Genomic DNA, 14,500 nt, shown 5'->3' on the forward strand with positions numbered 1-14,500 from the left:
GATTCTAATTGGGTTATTCCCTGAGAATGGACTGTATCTGTTGAAAAAAAAAATAAAAATTGTTTATTGTACTAGCATATTGGTGATTTATTTTTTTTTACCAATTTGTTTTTACATATCTCCTCACATAATGGCATTTTGCAAACAAATCATTCACCAGAGCAAAAGCAAGATGTGACTTTTGTTGTTTATGAAGAAAACCTGCTTTTATGGTTTCACTCAGGTGGTGAGCTCTCTCAGTAGCCCAACTGAATGTGCATGTCTCACACTCACGATGTGTCCTGAGGCAAATCTACGGCTGCTTCAGCTACTTGTGTCTGCTTCCGCACCTGTAAATGGGAATGATTTAACTTCATTTTCTCCTTCAGGGAAATATAGGGAAGATTTCTTAATGTTCCTGTAGAGCTTTGAAGATTAAAATCTCTTTCCTATATTAGCTGCTATTATTTCAGTCAAAGAGGATCATTTGACTGAAGCTGTTTGAAGAGTAAAGTTTTGGCATCTTGCATTGTCTTGAGGCATGGATTCCTCTCTCTGCTATAATTTTGCAACCTTTAGTTTAGCATGAGCTACAGAAACAAGCAACCCATGTGTAAACAAATGGTGATGCTGACAGATTAATGTATACATCTGCTGTTACAGACATCAGCAGTTCCATTGCACTGCATCTTCAGTCCTGCCAGAAATACTACGTGATGGAGCAGAATAGACACCAGTAACTGGGCATAGCTCAAAATGACTTTCATATAAGCAACAATGGTAAAAGTGGAGAAGCATAGAGAAAGATTTGCTTCTTACACGACTTCTCAGTATCTTCAGAAGTAAAGGATTGCTGGTGTTTTAGTGAAGGTTTTCTGTCTGCCTTGTTAAGAGAAGAAGTGGATGTAAGGAGCGTGTGGGCAGTACAAGCTCCCAGCACTCAGAGCAGGTTTGGAAGTCTTTGTGCCTTTGTTCCATAGACCAAAGGTTAGCATTGGTTTCCAGACCCTGTGCAACCTTGACAGATGGGAAGGGGACAGCTTCTTGTCTGAGTGTTACTCCTGCAGTTTTATGTTGTATGGAAAAGTTGAAATAATGATATTGTCTGCTTTGCAGTTAGGAGGAGCGATTAAGCTATCACATGTATTAAGTGCTGCTGTTCTTTAAATAGCTTTGTTACAATCTAACCTGGCATTTTGAGGCCTTACAGTCAGAAACTATATTTTTCATGATTTGCATTTTGATTTTTAAATGCAGAGCAGATTGGACAGGAGATGCTGGAAAACCTCAGCCATGACAGAGAGAAGATCCAGCGTGCTCGAGAAAGGGTAAGTTTGATAATAAATAATTGCTGGTCACAGATTTTATTTGCTTTAGGCAAGTTTGCTGTGCATGCAAAAAATAGTCCAGCATATTGATTAGTTTTGTATAAATCAGCTGCTATTGTAAGATGTAATCATCATCTGCAGCAAAGCACTTAGGAAGTGTCTTATATGGGCTCCCCCAGGGAGTCACACTGAAGTCACCAAACACACTGCTGGAAGCAAGCTTTCTGTCATTGCCATCACACACAATCAGATCCTCTTTCTGTCCTTTGAAGGATTTATTGTAGTGTCCATTGCAGTGACTTCTTGGACTCTATGAAACAAAGTTCATATTGTGATTTAGCTGAAAATAATTGATCATCTGCTGCTCTTAATAGCTGTAGAGCCATTTTCATTGCTCAGGTTTTATTTGCCTTATGAGGAAGTATGTGATAGATTCCTCCTTTTCTCAGCATTACATAGGTAAAGTCAACATGTCTTTCTGTATTTTAGTTTTCTATACTGCCACTCTGTCACTACAGTCAGAAAGATTTCTGTCATTTTTGGCTTATGTTGCCTCTGCAGGAATCATCTTTACTTTGTAGAATTGAGTGAAGGTGCCCAATTGCCCATCCCAACCAACTCATACAACATCTCTGAACCTCAGTCTCAAAGATTTGACCCTTTGGCTCTGATCTCTGCTCACAGAGTTTCGGAAAGATCTTACCAGCTCTGCTAACTCTCCCAGAACCAGTTGTGACTGCATCTGAGCCTTTCTGTGCAGGACACATTGATCAGATGTTCTCTTGAGTGTCCAATTTTGCCAAAGCTAAGTCTCTCACAGGCCTCTCTCTGATAAATACCACTTAAGAGAACTCCCTGATCTGTCCCAGGGAGTTTCTTTACCTGGATAGCTTTGATTGGTGAAACCCCATATGACAGCTTTAATGAGGCATTTTCTGTCAGCTGTACCAGCTGGTTTTTAAAGTTCTGGGCATAAGCTACTTTAAAACGTTAAGTATAACTGAATTGTTAAGTAAAAGGGTTGTGAGCATTTACCAAGGGTTGTTCAGGCAAATCTGTGTCATTTCCTCTCCAGTCCTCAATCCCTTGTGACTGCTAAGTCAGAGATGCTTTTCTTTTTCTATGTGGACAAATAAAACCTGAGCAATGAAGATGGATAATGTGTATCTATTTCTGCTGAATCAAAAAAATCCTCATGAAAGTTAGAGGAAGAATAGTTCTAATAACTCCATATACACGTAGTTCATAGAATAAACTTTGCATTTGTTTGCCTTCTGCATGAAAAGCAAATTTCTTTGATGGGAAACTTAGGAGTATTCTAGGAAAGTGCATCTGTTCACAGTTCTGCAAAAGATCTCATCATAAGTGGAAGATCTCAAGTTCCAAGATCCTATTATGTGCCACAGAGCTATTTTGTTTGGGGAATTCAGAGTAACACATCTGTTTGTGAATTCAAATGTAACATCAAGAATGATCTTGGATAACTTTCCAAGTTTTCCATTTTGTGGAGGTTTTTTAAGGACCAGGGCAGAAGTTGTTCTATCACTGTATAATGGCTTTACACTGAGTACATTCAGGCATTATCCTTTCAGCTGGGGAACAAACTTGTCATCTAAAAGCTTGGACACAATGGTCAGTTCTTAGCAGCTGAATCTTGTAACGATTAGATAATTTTTTTCTTATGAGCAAAATTTAAATGATAGTGTCTGTTTAGTTTGGTTAAACCTACATATTTTGACTGTTCCTGTCTGCAGAGTAAAATTTTTGAATGAAAAGAAAATCCATAAATAACTGCTGTTATTTGAAATAAATTAAGATGGTGTCCAGGGTAAACTACACATATAATAACAACCATGAAAGAGGAACTCCCTAAACTGTTCCTTAATTTTTTTAAGCCAAAGAGAAAGGATAAAAGCTCAGCTATGAGAGCCAGAGAGATTAACTACACCATGCAGGACTCTCAAAGATTTTTTTTACAAAGCCTAAAATTAAAATGTGTTTAAGGTAGACAGGATATCAGTGTATGCGTCTTGCTCATCTTCCTTCCTTTTTTCTTCTTATTATTACTATGTTTAAAAGCTTTCTTGCACACCATGTGTATCGGCCATGATTAATATTAAACCATCTTTCAAAAGGGTTTTACTGCAGCAATAAATTGTCATTCTGTTCCACATAAGAGTTTTGCCCACTACCGGTTCTTTGGCTTCTGCAGTGCACTGGTATTGGTAAAGACATGATGGAGTAACTACCATCAGATAATTCAGTTTTAAATAAAAACAGACTTACAGCTTGAAAATGTTTATGGTTGTGTGTTTTTTTACTGTTCTCTTGGGATCTTCCAAGTGAGTCTGTACATTTGTTTCTACATTAGCATTTCTTTTGCTTACTTTGTGATGTATTTTGTTTTTGTTTTTTATCACCATAAAAGTGTGAGGTTGTCCTGCTTAGAGGACTTTATCACACCTCCAAGGCTCTCCTCCTAACTATCAGAACTCATTCCAGCTGTCAGGTGGAATCCTGCAGCAAGAGAGGAAAGTTAGGATCAAACATATAATGGTAAAAAGGAGAGAGCTACTTTTCTGTGAGAAGCCCCAAGTGCTAAATGCATCTTTATGAATGATAAAAGACTAATGTAAAGCACACATTTGTGCTTCAGATTCCCTTCTAGCACAAGTAAGAACTTGGTTTCCTATGAGCCTTTTAGAAATTATTGTGGTAGATTTTTTTTTCCTCTTACTTGTGTCCAACTGGGCTAAGCAGCTTTTCTGGAGCTTGAATTATCTAGATGAATTAGGAAAAAAATGAGGGAATGACCTTCCCACAATATAATGCTCATCTTTGTTCCATCATGCCGCATAAATGCAGAGCTCTGGTCTCAGTGCAAGCCTTCCCACTGAACACAATATTGCTAAGAGCTAAGATCTTGGTTGGTGTTATCCCATCTCAGCTTCTGCTTGGTATTTCCTTATTACTTTTTCCAAGAACAAGGAAGAAATTACACATAAAGGCTTTGTGCCATTCAATGCAACTAGTGATTTCCATAATAAGCATTAAATCTGGTAGTAGATATTTACAATATTAGGCTCCAGAATAGCAACTGCTTTTAATATTGCTGTTATGCATATATTCAAGATATAATTGTGGATTGTTATGGTGAAGGTGATTTGTTATTGGAAGGCTGCCGCTTTTCTTGGCAGTGGATTTGTAACACAAAATTCATTTTGTGTTCTACAACAAAATTTCTTCACTAATAAGGCAATGATTCAGATAATCCTTTCAATCTGATTTGATAATGAAAAGGTAAATATTCAGCTTTTGCAAGAAAAATGTTTTTATGTATGTACACACAGCTGTGTTTTGAGGCATATCAGAAGTGGTGGTTCCTGCTATTTTGTATTTGACAATAATTACATTATCCCTTTTTGCACATTTAGATGTCTCCTAGGTTCAGAGTTCTCTGGAAAGTTCGAAGATGTCTCTCCATTAGCTACCAGCAAAAGTGGCAATAGGAGAGAAACACAATTCTTTGTGTGATCTGTAGATCATAATTTCTAGACTGCCTTTTGTGAGATATTAGCAGGCACAAAAATAGAAGCATTTAATTCTTTTCAAAGAAGAACAGAAATTATTGTTCTATTTTAATATGAATTTCATTTTCTTTATAATCATACTCTTAGTGTCCCCAATTTTGCTTTCCATTCAGTTGTGGCTTTACCTATTTTGCATGACTTCTGAACTGTAAAACAATGCAGCTAATTAAGTTAAGCTGTCCATGTAGCTCTCCTATGTCCTATTAAAGTGCTAAAAACACTGCTGTAAGGTCACAGGTTTTCTATTTAAGGGACAGTGTGGGTATATTTTTTAACACAGCATCAGTAAAATGACACTGTTCTGTATTACTGCCTTTTCTTTAAGCAGATGACTTTGAAAAACAGTGAAAGATGTGTTCAGTTTTCCTTTCTTAAAGCATCAGTAACACAGCACATGGCTATCCTTGATGCACTCCCTAATGTCCATAACCAGTGTACATAGTGCATTTCAATGGGAATTACCATTACAGATACCAATCTGTATAGTGTCTAGAATGGCTTGTGTTGGAAATGATCTCAGGGGGTCATCAAGTTTCAAACACGTCTACCCTCAACACATTGTTCATAAGGCTTTTCCTCTATATCTTGATTTATCTTTGTTGCCACAGTGTCTTGTCTTCCATGTTTCATCTCTATGAAAATGAAAACCAAACAAAACCTCTTTAAATTTCAGAACTTTGGTGGCTTTATTACTCCTGAGTTTGTCATAGGCTCAAACTGAAGACCACAAACTGACAGAAGAAATCTGCATTCTTTGTACAAAATGGCATTCATATGACATTTAATTTTAACAGGACTCCTTTCTCCCCAGCTTAGAGAAACAGATGCAAACCTGGGGAAGAGCTCCAGGATACTGACAGGGATGTTGCGAAGGTAAGGCTAAGGTAGGGACACTTCCACTCTTTCTTTTTTTCCCCCCTTTTCCTCTGTGCCTTTCTTTTTACTTTTCATTCAGCCTCTGCATTTTGCTGACTTACCTGACTTTTTTTACTTGGGCTGCTATGTGGAATTACTTCAAATAAATTGTGATAATGGAGCAGGCAGGTTAGATAGAAGGCTTTATCACAGCTATGGAAAGAATTTTCTGTAGCCTGAGGGATTACCCCTTGCTCAACCATTTCTCATCTTTGTTTCTTTGTATTTGGGCTTTTTTGGTGTGTTCTAAAATTAAGCTTTTTGATGATCATTTCCTGCATTCCTTTTTCTTGAGTATTCTTAAGATTTTTTATTTATTTATTTTTTTTTAAAGCTGTAAAGATTGCATGTGAGGAAGTTTGTCGTTTTTTCGGAGCTATCTAAATTTATACACAGAGAAAAGGTTAAGGTGATCAGTTCTGTTTGAATCGAACGGGCAGACACATTGTACAACTCCATGTTTTCAGCATGTTTGTTTCAAGGTTTAGATGTTATACAAACTGTCTGTGGCAGTAAAGCTAGATTATATGGAGAGAAAAAAATTGCAACATACTAAAAATCTATGTGGGATCACAGCGTGGGAGTCACCCATGATTACTCTCTACCTTAAATAGTATGTCAATACCTTCCAAGACAGATTTTTTGAGTGCCATCTCTGGATGTGTCCTCTTTACACAGGGAAGCAGCGCTCAGACTTAGGTGTAATGTCCATATTTCTGCATTCGTATTCATCTTCCTGATGAGGATGCGCCTTGCTCTAATAGGTGATGTTGTTGGGTGACATGAACGTACAGTTTTAAAGGGGTACATAGCATCCTCAGAAGAGTTCACTGTGAAATTATTCTTCTCATGGGCTTTTACAATGCATGTTTGGTCATTGCAATTAGCTTTAGAGTAAATTTTAACAGAGTTGTAGATTTATCACTTGTCTTGGAAAACTGCCAAACTGGAATATATTAAGTTGTTCTGTAGTGCAAGCTTTATCTCTATATAAGTCTTTTCCGACAAATGTCTTTGTTAGTGCTTTGTATACCCAGTTGACAAAGGTTGAAAGGACTGAACCTGATGCCTTCATTCCACAGATTTCTTGCAATTCCAGCTCCAAACTAACATATAAAATTCTCTGATTAAGAGTAATATGTAAATGACAAGAGCTAAATTCAAAATCCATGGAGAAAGGAAGCGGCAATTGAAAGGGATGGTTCAGTGCCCGTAGACAATCAAACTAAAATACAAAAAAAAAAGAAAGAAAGAAAAGATAGAACCCAACCCAAGTCTCCCCAGGAAGGACCCTGCGACATGAGCTGTAACAAATATTCTGCATATGTCTCCATTTTGTCAAATCTCATTAAAGGGGTTTCTTGCTTTATGTCAATTGAGCTGTCCAAAAATCATTCATCATTTTAGTGTAAAAAAAAAATCATGCAGTTATTTAAATAATATCATATTAATGTTAAAGTTCAGCTGTCATTTAATAGTATGGCTTAATCAGACATAGCATTTAGGAAAAATAGTTTTTTCGAGCCTTACTTGGCTTTCAGGTTGGCAGATTCAAATAAGGATTTATGGGTTTCTGAACCAATGTATTCTTTCCATGTTTATGCTTGAGGTACCTCAGCCTTTTTTGCAGCACCCTGTAGTCTGTTGTTTTCAACAAAATAAAGTATCTCCTCATATTGTGTTTGAATACATTTGCAAGTAATTTGGAGAAGCTGAAGCAAAAACATATGCTGTAACCTTTGACTTTGTTTTGTGTTTGGGAATCGCAGTTAGGAGTCCCAGTTTATAAGTGTTCCATAAACCACATGAAAAATATGATCTCTCTGAAATATACTTGGGTTCTTGTTTTCAGACAAAAGGATTACGCAGTCGAAAGCCAAGATAACGTGTTTCTGTGTGTGAAAAAGGCACTGAAGTTCCTTTTTCTTTAACTAAAATATTGAGCTGGCTCACCCATCTGGATGAGAGGAAGGTTAGGATTTAGGCTCTGTTCAGGTGAACATGTCAAATGAAATGCCTTGATATAGATGCAGCTTGCAGGAGAAGATTCTCAGGATGTTTTGTAAAAACATATAACAGATAGATCCAAGGTGAAATTGATTTGCTCTATGGATGTTGACTAGAAGCATTATCCCAGCCTCAGCATCATCCCAATATTGTTTAGTCAAAAGAATAATCATGAAAAACCTAAGAAATCTGCTCAAATTAGATAAATACAACTGTACAAAAAATAATTAGCACAGATTGGCAGTGTTATCCTAATTTTGCATACTTCAGTAACTACTACACAGTGTTTCACTTAATTACTGGAACCAATAAGGAAAAATGCTGGAGGACTATTCTTCACATCATAATCATACAGAAAAGGTAATGTTAAGCTGAATGTAGCTCAACTTAGTTACTGCTCCCACAGTATGTATTTTCTGATGTGTGTGAAGTTGAATGCCAGACTAGCAGTCTGCTCATCAGAACCAAACTACTTTTTTTACTACTGTTTTTACTCTCTGAGAAGGGTAAAATAACATCTCTTCTGAGTGTGGCCAAACATATTAAGAGATCAGATGTTTAAATAGGTAGGATTCTAAATGAGAGTGAAATTATTCACTTTGTAAAAAAAAAATAAAATAATAATAATAATAATTATGGAGATAGGGAATGAATATGGGGATAAGATTTATTAATTGCTGTGGGTCACTGAAGAAATCACTGATAGAACAGGCAGAAGTCTTCCTATCCCAGTTTGGTTCTCTAGTGACTTTAAGTAGCCAGGTTTATTTACTGGACTTTATCTCCTGGTATTTTACATATATAGGTCAGGAAATTTTTCTGACAACCTTTTAAAAACCTTCTTGCTTGTAACTATTTCTAATATTCTTTTTTCTTTTCTGTAAAAAAAACCAAAAACCTAATGAGATAGCTTTAAACTGGAATGTTCTACTTGTGGCACCTCATTACTGCGGTAATATCAGCATGTTGATAGTGTCAAAACATTAATCATTTCCTTTTACATGAATCTAGAGCTGTGGACAACCTGATATTTTATGTCTCCTCTTTAGAACAGTGAGATTATAACAGAGGCTCTGAGTAGTTTCAGTTACAGAATTTTCAAATGATGATTTTAAGATAAGAAAATGGCATCTTAGGTGTGATGTTGCCACCTCAAACATCTATCCTTTGGCCTCTACACCAATATGAATTAGGGAGTGCACACTATGTTAGAAAGAAGCAAAAGAGAATATGTTCTGAAAGATCTTCCGTTATTTGCCCAGATACTAAGCCAACAGCCTATAAGAGCTTTTAAAAAATAATTAAAAAAAAAAAAAAAAAAAGAATTGGACAACCTTCAAGGCACTCAGTGGGTAAAAAACAAACCTAACAGTAGCGAGATAAAAATTTCAGTAGATCTGAATCCTTATCTCATTAGCAGATAAATACTCTCTACCTCCCTCCAAATTGCAGAAAAATGTGATAGAATAATATCTACTGCTCTACAGAACAATATTTTATTCTGTCTCGCTGAATAGGAACTTTTTATGCTAAAAATTCTCTTTTGATCTTCATGTTTCAGAACCACTTAGAAGATAATTTCTGAGTTATCAATGATGCTTTGAAAAGCTCATGAACATTTCTGCGCTACTGAAAATATCTAAATACTGATTTCAGATAGGACAGAAGCATTATCTTTGACTGATGGGAATGGAGCAGCAAGTGTTCAGCTGTCAAATTATATGGCCTGCCTGCAGGTGCATGACCAATATGACTACAACCAGAAACAAGGAATACCTACCTCTCCAAGCTAGTTCTAGTCAAGTTCCTTCACTCTTTCTGAGTAGTTTAACATCCTGCATTACTTCTAGTCAAATTTCCTTGTATTATGGAACTCCAAGGAAGTCTAGACCGCATAGTTATTATTCAGCATCTCATAAAGTTATATGAGAATTTGGAGGGAACCTCTAGAAGTCATCTAGTCCAACCTCCTGCTCAAAACAGGTCTAAATTGAGCAGAATGCTCAGAGACTTCTTCAGTCAAGTGTTGAACACCTCCAAGGATGGAGATACCAAAACCTCTCTGAGCGGTCTGTTCAAGCAATAGTGAAATAAGCAACTTTTCCAGGTATCAAATGGATATTTCCCATCATCCCACTTTTGTCCAATGCCTCTGGTCCTAAGTGTGTTTCAAAATGTGATTGTTTTAGAATTAACTTTCAGAGGAAACTCCTTAGAATCTCAAGTATTCTGCGTCTCCCCTTTAATTTGGTGGCATGACCATTTAGCATTTGATGCACAAGACTTATTTGCTTACTCACTCTCCTGGAGACATAAAGAGTTAATTATGGTCTCTTCTGTCTTCTTCCTTGAACACAAAACCCACATTTCAATATGTAGAGGATTAGTCTGTCATCTCCCTGTTAAAACAAACTGAAAGCAGTACTGAGTGTTACCAGTTTTTCCTTATTTCCTTACTGATCTCTGTTTCCATTCCATGTATTTTCTAATTCTGAGCTAAGGCTTATCTCAATATCAGTCACAGCAGACCACAACTGCTGAAGTGAAGTTTAACATACAGTTAAATTTGCCTTGTTTTCATGCTAATAGAGAAATTATTCTCCAGCAGGAACTTTGCATATTTGGTCTCAAGCCAAAAGAAGTTTGAGTAGAAATTGTTTCAGCATCATTCTGGTACAAAACTGTATTTCTATTTTTACTTCAAGATGCATTTCTACAGTGAAAAATGATTGAATGGTAAATCCTTTTGCAACATGTCTGCTCTGTGTTAAATATTTACAGCTGCAACTGTTTACTTCAGTAATTTAGACCTTGATTCAGGAAAATGCATATGGTTAACTTAAACCAGAGAAGCAATTCTCTTAACTTTAGGAACACTGAATAAGGGAAGAGTGAGTAGCAGAACAATTCTGTGTCATCTCATGGGGCAATACAGCTTTTACAGTGCTCCCTGGCCAAGGCCGTTTTCAGAGCAACCCTGTCCATAATAATTCTATTATTAAGTGGCAACCGTAAAAAATATTCACTGGGTGTTTTAGAGCTTACTGTCAGTGAGAGCACTACTTGTTAGCAGTCTGACTAAAGAAGATGAAATGTACATCTAGGTCTAAATAGCAGGAACTTTAAAATAGCGTAGGACACTGCGAGTTGCCTGTTCTCAGTGTAGGTAGGACATATTTACCTACATGTAAAATGCTTTTTTATTACTATTTTTTTTGGTCTTTAATAATCATTTAAGAGCCATTTTCTAAATGTGGCTTATCTTTGTTGGATAGTGTTCTGTATGTTGTTTCCACAATGCTTTTGAAAAATCAGTCTTTATTTTCATTAGGTGTTAGAAATACTTGCTGTTGATGTTTTGTGGGAGATGTAGCAGCCTTTTAAGCTGTTCTGAAACCACTAAAGCTGCAGCAAGCAGCGTACCTGGAGAATACCAAGAACTATACTGAAAGTACCGAATGTCTCATAGCAAAGGAATAACTTCAACACTTAAAGCGTGTAGCTATGATTAGTTTAATGCTACCTTATCCTTCACAAACCATTGTATTCAGCAGCATGAGTGTTAGAGTTAAGTTTATGTTAGACCTGGAAAAAGAAAAGGAACATAATGATTGATCTTCACATTTTAATAATTTCAATGAATAGGATAAAATAGAGCCCATGCTTTAAACTCCTTATGCTTAAGCACAATCTTAGAAGGATATGTCCTTCATTGACTGAGACAGAAGCGTTTATTTTGTAGCCTTGTTTTATTTTTCACTTTTCTGGAAAGCTTTATCCATGTGTCAGACTGCCTACACTAAGTCCATTATGAGCAAGGCTCTCCTCATTCTTCGGACAATATTTCTAATTCACTTTTTTCATTTCTTTTAAAATATACAATAGCCTTTGTTCTGCTCTTGCCATTCCCTCTTTTCTATCATCTGGAATTACTATCTCATTTGCCCCTCCTTCTCTCTACTTGTGTCCGGCTGAACAGCTGGAAAGAGCATTACCATTAGCACAGTTGTGTTTCTGCAGGAAAGCAGGGTCCCAATGGATAATTATCCAAGCTAGTCTTAAACTGCATATACCAAGAATGTAAAGCATCATAATGGGTTAAATAGCATGTAACCGTTTGTGATATTGACATATTGAGATATGTTGACTATCATTAAGCAACTACAGCCTAAAAAGGTTCACAGTACTCTGTGTCATGAGTGAAACAAGAGGCATTTCACAGTCAGCACTGACTTGTCTGAACCGCAGTAGATGTCCTGTGACATGCTTTCATGAGAAGGCAAGTCTCATATCAGCATAATCAGTGCAGTGCTTTCTTGCAGTAGGTACAAGCAGTTTCCAGTTGGGTGAGTTCTCTCTGACACAATATTCAGGAAGAGTGAAAGCGGTGAAAATATTCTGAATGTGGTCAGATTGTTTATGTGAAGCAAGGAACCTGTTAGCCAAAGCTGACATAGGTAATTGCTGAAATAATTGGTGACAACTCTTCAGAAATCAATGAAGTCAAGCTTCTTAAGGCCAGCAGTAAATCGAGGTTCATGTTCTTAAGACTACTCACACCATAACTGTCAAAGAGCAACATATGCCAGATTTTACGTATTCCATTTACTGCCAGTGTTTAAGCTGTAAATTTCTAAATTTAGTGTTTTCTCATCAGAGATTTGCATGATTGTCTTGACACATGGGTCATTTCACTTTAGTCCACAAAGTTGCCAAAAAGAAAAGAAATACAACCATCTTGGGAGTGGTCTCTGAAAATTTCATCACTTTGTGTTGAGAGAAAACTGACTATCCCTGAATCAATCCTGACAGATATTCTTCCGGCCTCTTCTCTGGCTGATGAACATTCCTTCTCTCCTTAGTCAAGCTCTTCCAAGTTTTCCCTACTGCTTAGTCCAAGTCTATCTTCCTGGATAGACAGCGTTTACTTACTGGTGCATGTTGAGACTTTTGTGCACTGTCACAGCCTTGCTTGTTAAGGCCCGTGACTTCTGCTGTGGAGATTTCTGCTGCACTTTTAAAGAATTAAAGGACACAAATAATAGTGTATAAAATTAAATTATATTTTCAAGTTTCCATCAAGTCAGGTTTCTTGTTAGGATTTGGAAATGCAAAAATGGTAGAACTGGATAGTATTCTAAAAGGCACATCCTAGAAGCTAAGCCTCTCCAAAGAACAGCTACATGCAAAGGTATCAGTGAGCTTTGCAATTACAGACTCCAAACAGAATTGTTCTCATGATGTGTTCCTGAATGAAAAGTAGTCTGTGCACTCAGCTGAATAAAAGTAATATTTGAAACTTACACAAGACTGACAAAATACAGAGGTTAAACATATCACGGCATTTCTAAATGTTTTAAGAAAAAGGTAATAATGCTGTCAAACGTCAGAGTTTTTGTTTAACTTACTTCTCACCCCTTTCCCATACACACACTGATATTTCAGACTGATCTGGTATTTGGAGAGAAATGGTGGGAATGGAAGTTGTTTTGCCTGCTTAGGCTTCTGGCAGTTCTCTGCTGGAATCGTTGTTAGTCTTTATCAGGTGAATAAGCACCTTTTTGCCTTCTGTGTTTGATGTCCAGTAGCATTTGGCACTTTTTTCCCATACTTGATAGAAATTGTGATAGAATTTCTCTTCAGAAAAAAATTATAATCCATCTTTCCTTTTTTCTGATTGCACAAAGGAATTTGTCTTTAAACAAAGACATCAAACTGATTTAAAAGTATCATCATATCAGGATCTTGTCCTTATTAACTCATCTTCTAGATTAGATTGTTCTCAATCCAGCTTTTGCTAAGAGGTCAGTTTTGACTGCTCTCAAGGGACATAGGAGCTTAAATGACCAACATCTGCAACAAAGGAAAGTTCCGGATTTGCTGGATGCAGTTTTTGTTCAAGTCAATCACTAACATTCTACCACAAAGGCTACTTAACTGAACTTACAAGTCACACATGTGAATAGTTTGGTCATCTGTAGCCCTATTACTGAAGGAAGATTTGTTTGTTTGTTTGAGCAAAGTTTATTGGGGTGGAGTGTGAGTTGTTCAATGTTGTCGTTTTACAAAGAAGGCCATAAATGATGACTGAGACATCAACAGCTAAGGGAAAACAGAGTCACTTACAGTCTGCTGCAGATAAATTAGCACTGCTGGGGGACAAGATCAAAACTGAAGGAGAATTTATGCCCTTGTGTAGCATGTACTGATGTTGTATTGGACCGTTAAAACTCTGCAAAAACAATGTTCACACATTGCTAACCTGCTGAGCATCTGCCAAAAGAATAACAAAGTCATGAATTAGAATGTGTGGTCTTACAATGAGAGATTGTTTAGTCTACGTAACAGTAAGAAAGATGAAAATTTGCTAAACTTTACTGTCTCTTATATTTTAAGTAATATGGGATGATCAAAGCTAATCAGGAAGGTAAAGAAAAGCTAGTTTGGAAATGGAACAAAATGGAAATGGCAGGCAAATGCTCATACACGCTGAAATTTATGTTCTTTATAATATATGTGTACTTCTAAGGTAACTGATTAAAAAGAATAAAATTGTTTCAGATAGTTCTAGAATAATACAAAGGAGAATCTTTTGAAACTAGTGCTTTTAGATTAATGCTTTTAGATTTGTGACTATCACTCAGATTTTAAGTTCACTTTATTAGTTGCTTTCTTTGTAGA

The 14,500-nt window shown here is 36.6% G+C and overlaps 1 protein-coding gene across 14 annotated transcripts in view; it reads left to right on the plus strand.

Annotated features, from left to right (window-relative positions):
* VTI1A (vesicle transport through interaction with t-SNAREs 1A) overlaps positions 1 to 14,500 on the plus strand; it is a 242,703-nt gene that overhangs the window by 141,121 nt on the left and 87,082 nt on the right. For 6 of the 14 annotated variants that reach the window (XR_014948752.1, XR_014948755.1, XR_001556172.3 and 3 more), the window contains 2 exons: positions 1,237 to 1,307; positions 5,709 to 5,770. The exons of 2 other annotated variants lie outside the window; for them this stretch is intronic. Coding sequence is in view for 7 of the 12 variants with exons in the window: in XM_015867333.3 (XP_015722819.1) it covers positions 1,237 to 1,307; positions 5,709 to 5,770 (133 nt within the window). In the remaining 5 variants the exon portion in view is untranslated. Of the gene's footprint in view, positions 1 to 1,236; positions 1,308 to 5,691; positions 5,782 to 14,500 lie in introns of all 14 variants that reach the window. 6 more of the 14 variants (XR_014948754.1, XM_015867339.3, XM_085554719.1 and 3 more) reach the window with 3 other exon arrangements.

Source organism: Coturnix japonica, chromosome 8, assembly GCF_054131305.1.
Source record: "Coturnix japonica strain WE chromosome 8, WE-NBRP24, whole genome shotgun sequence".
NCBI classification, from domain to species: Eukaryota; Metazoa; Chordata; class Aves; order Galliformes; family Phasianidae; genus Coturnix; species Coturnix japonica.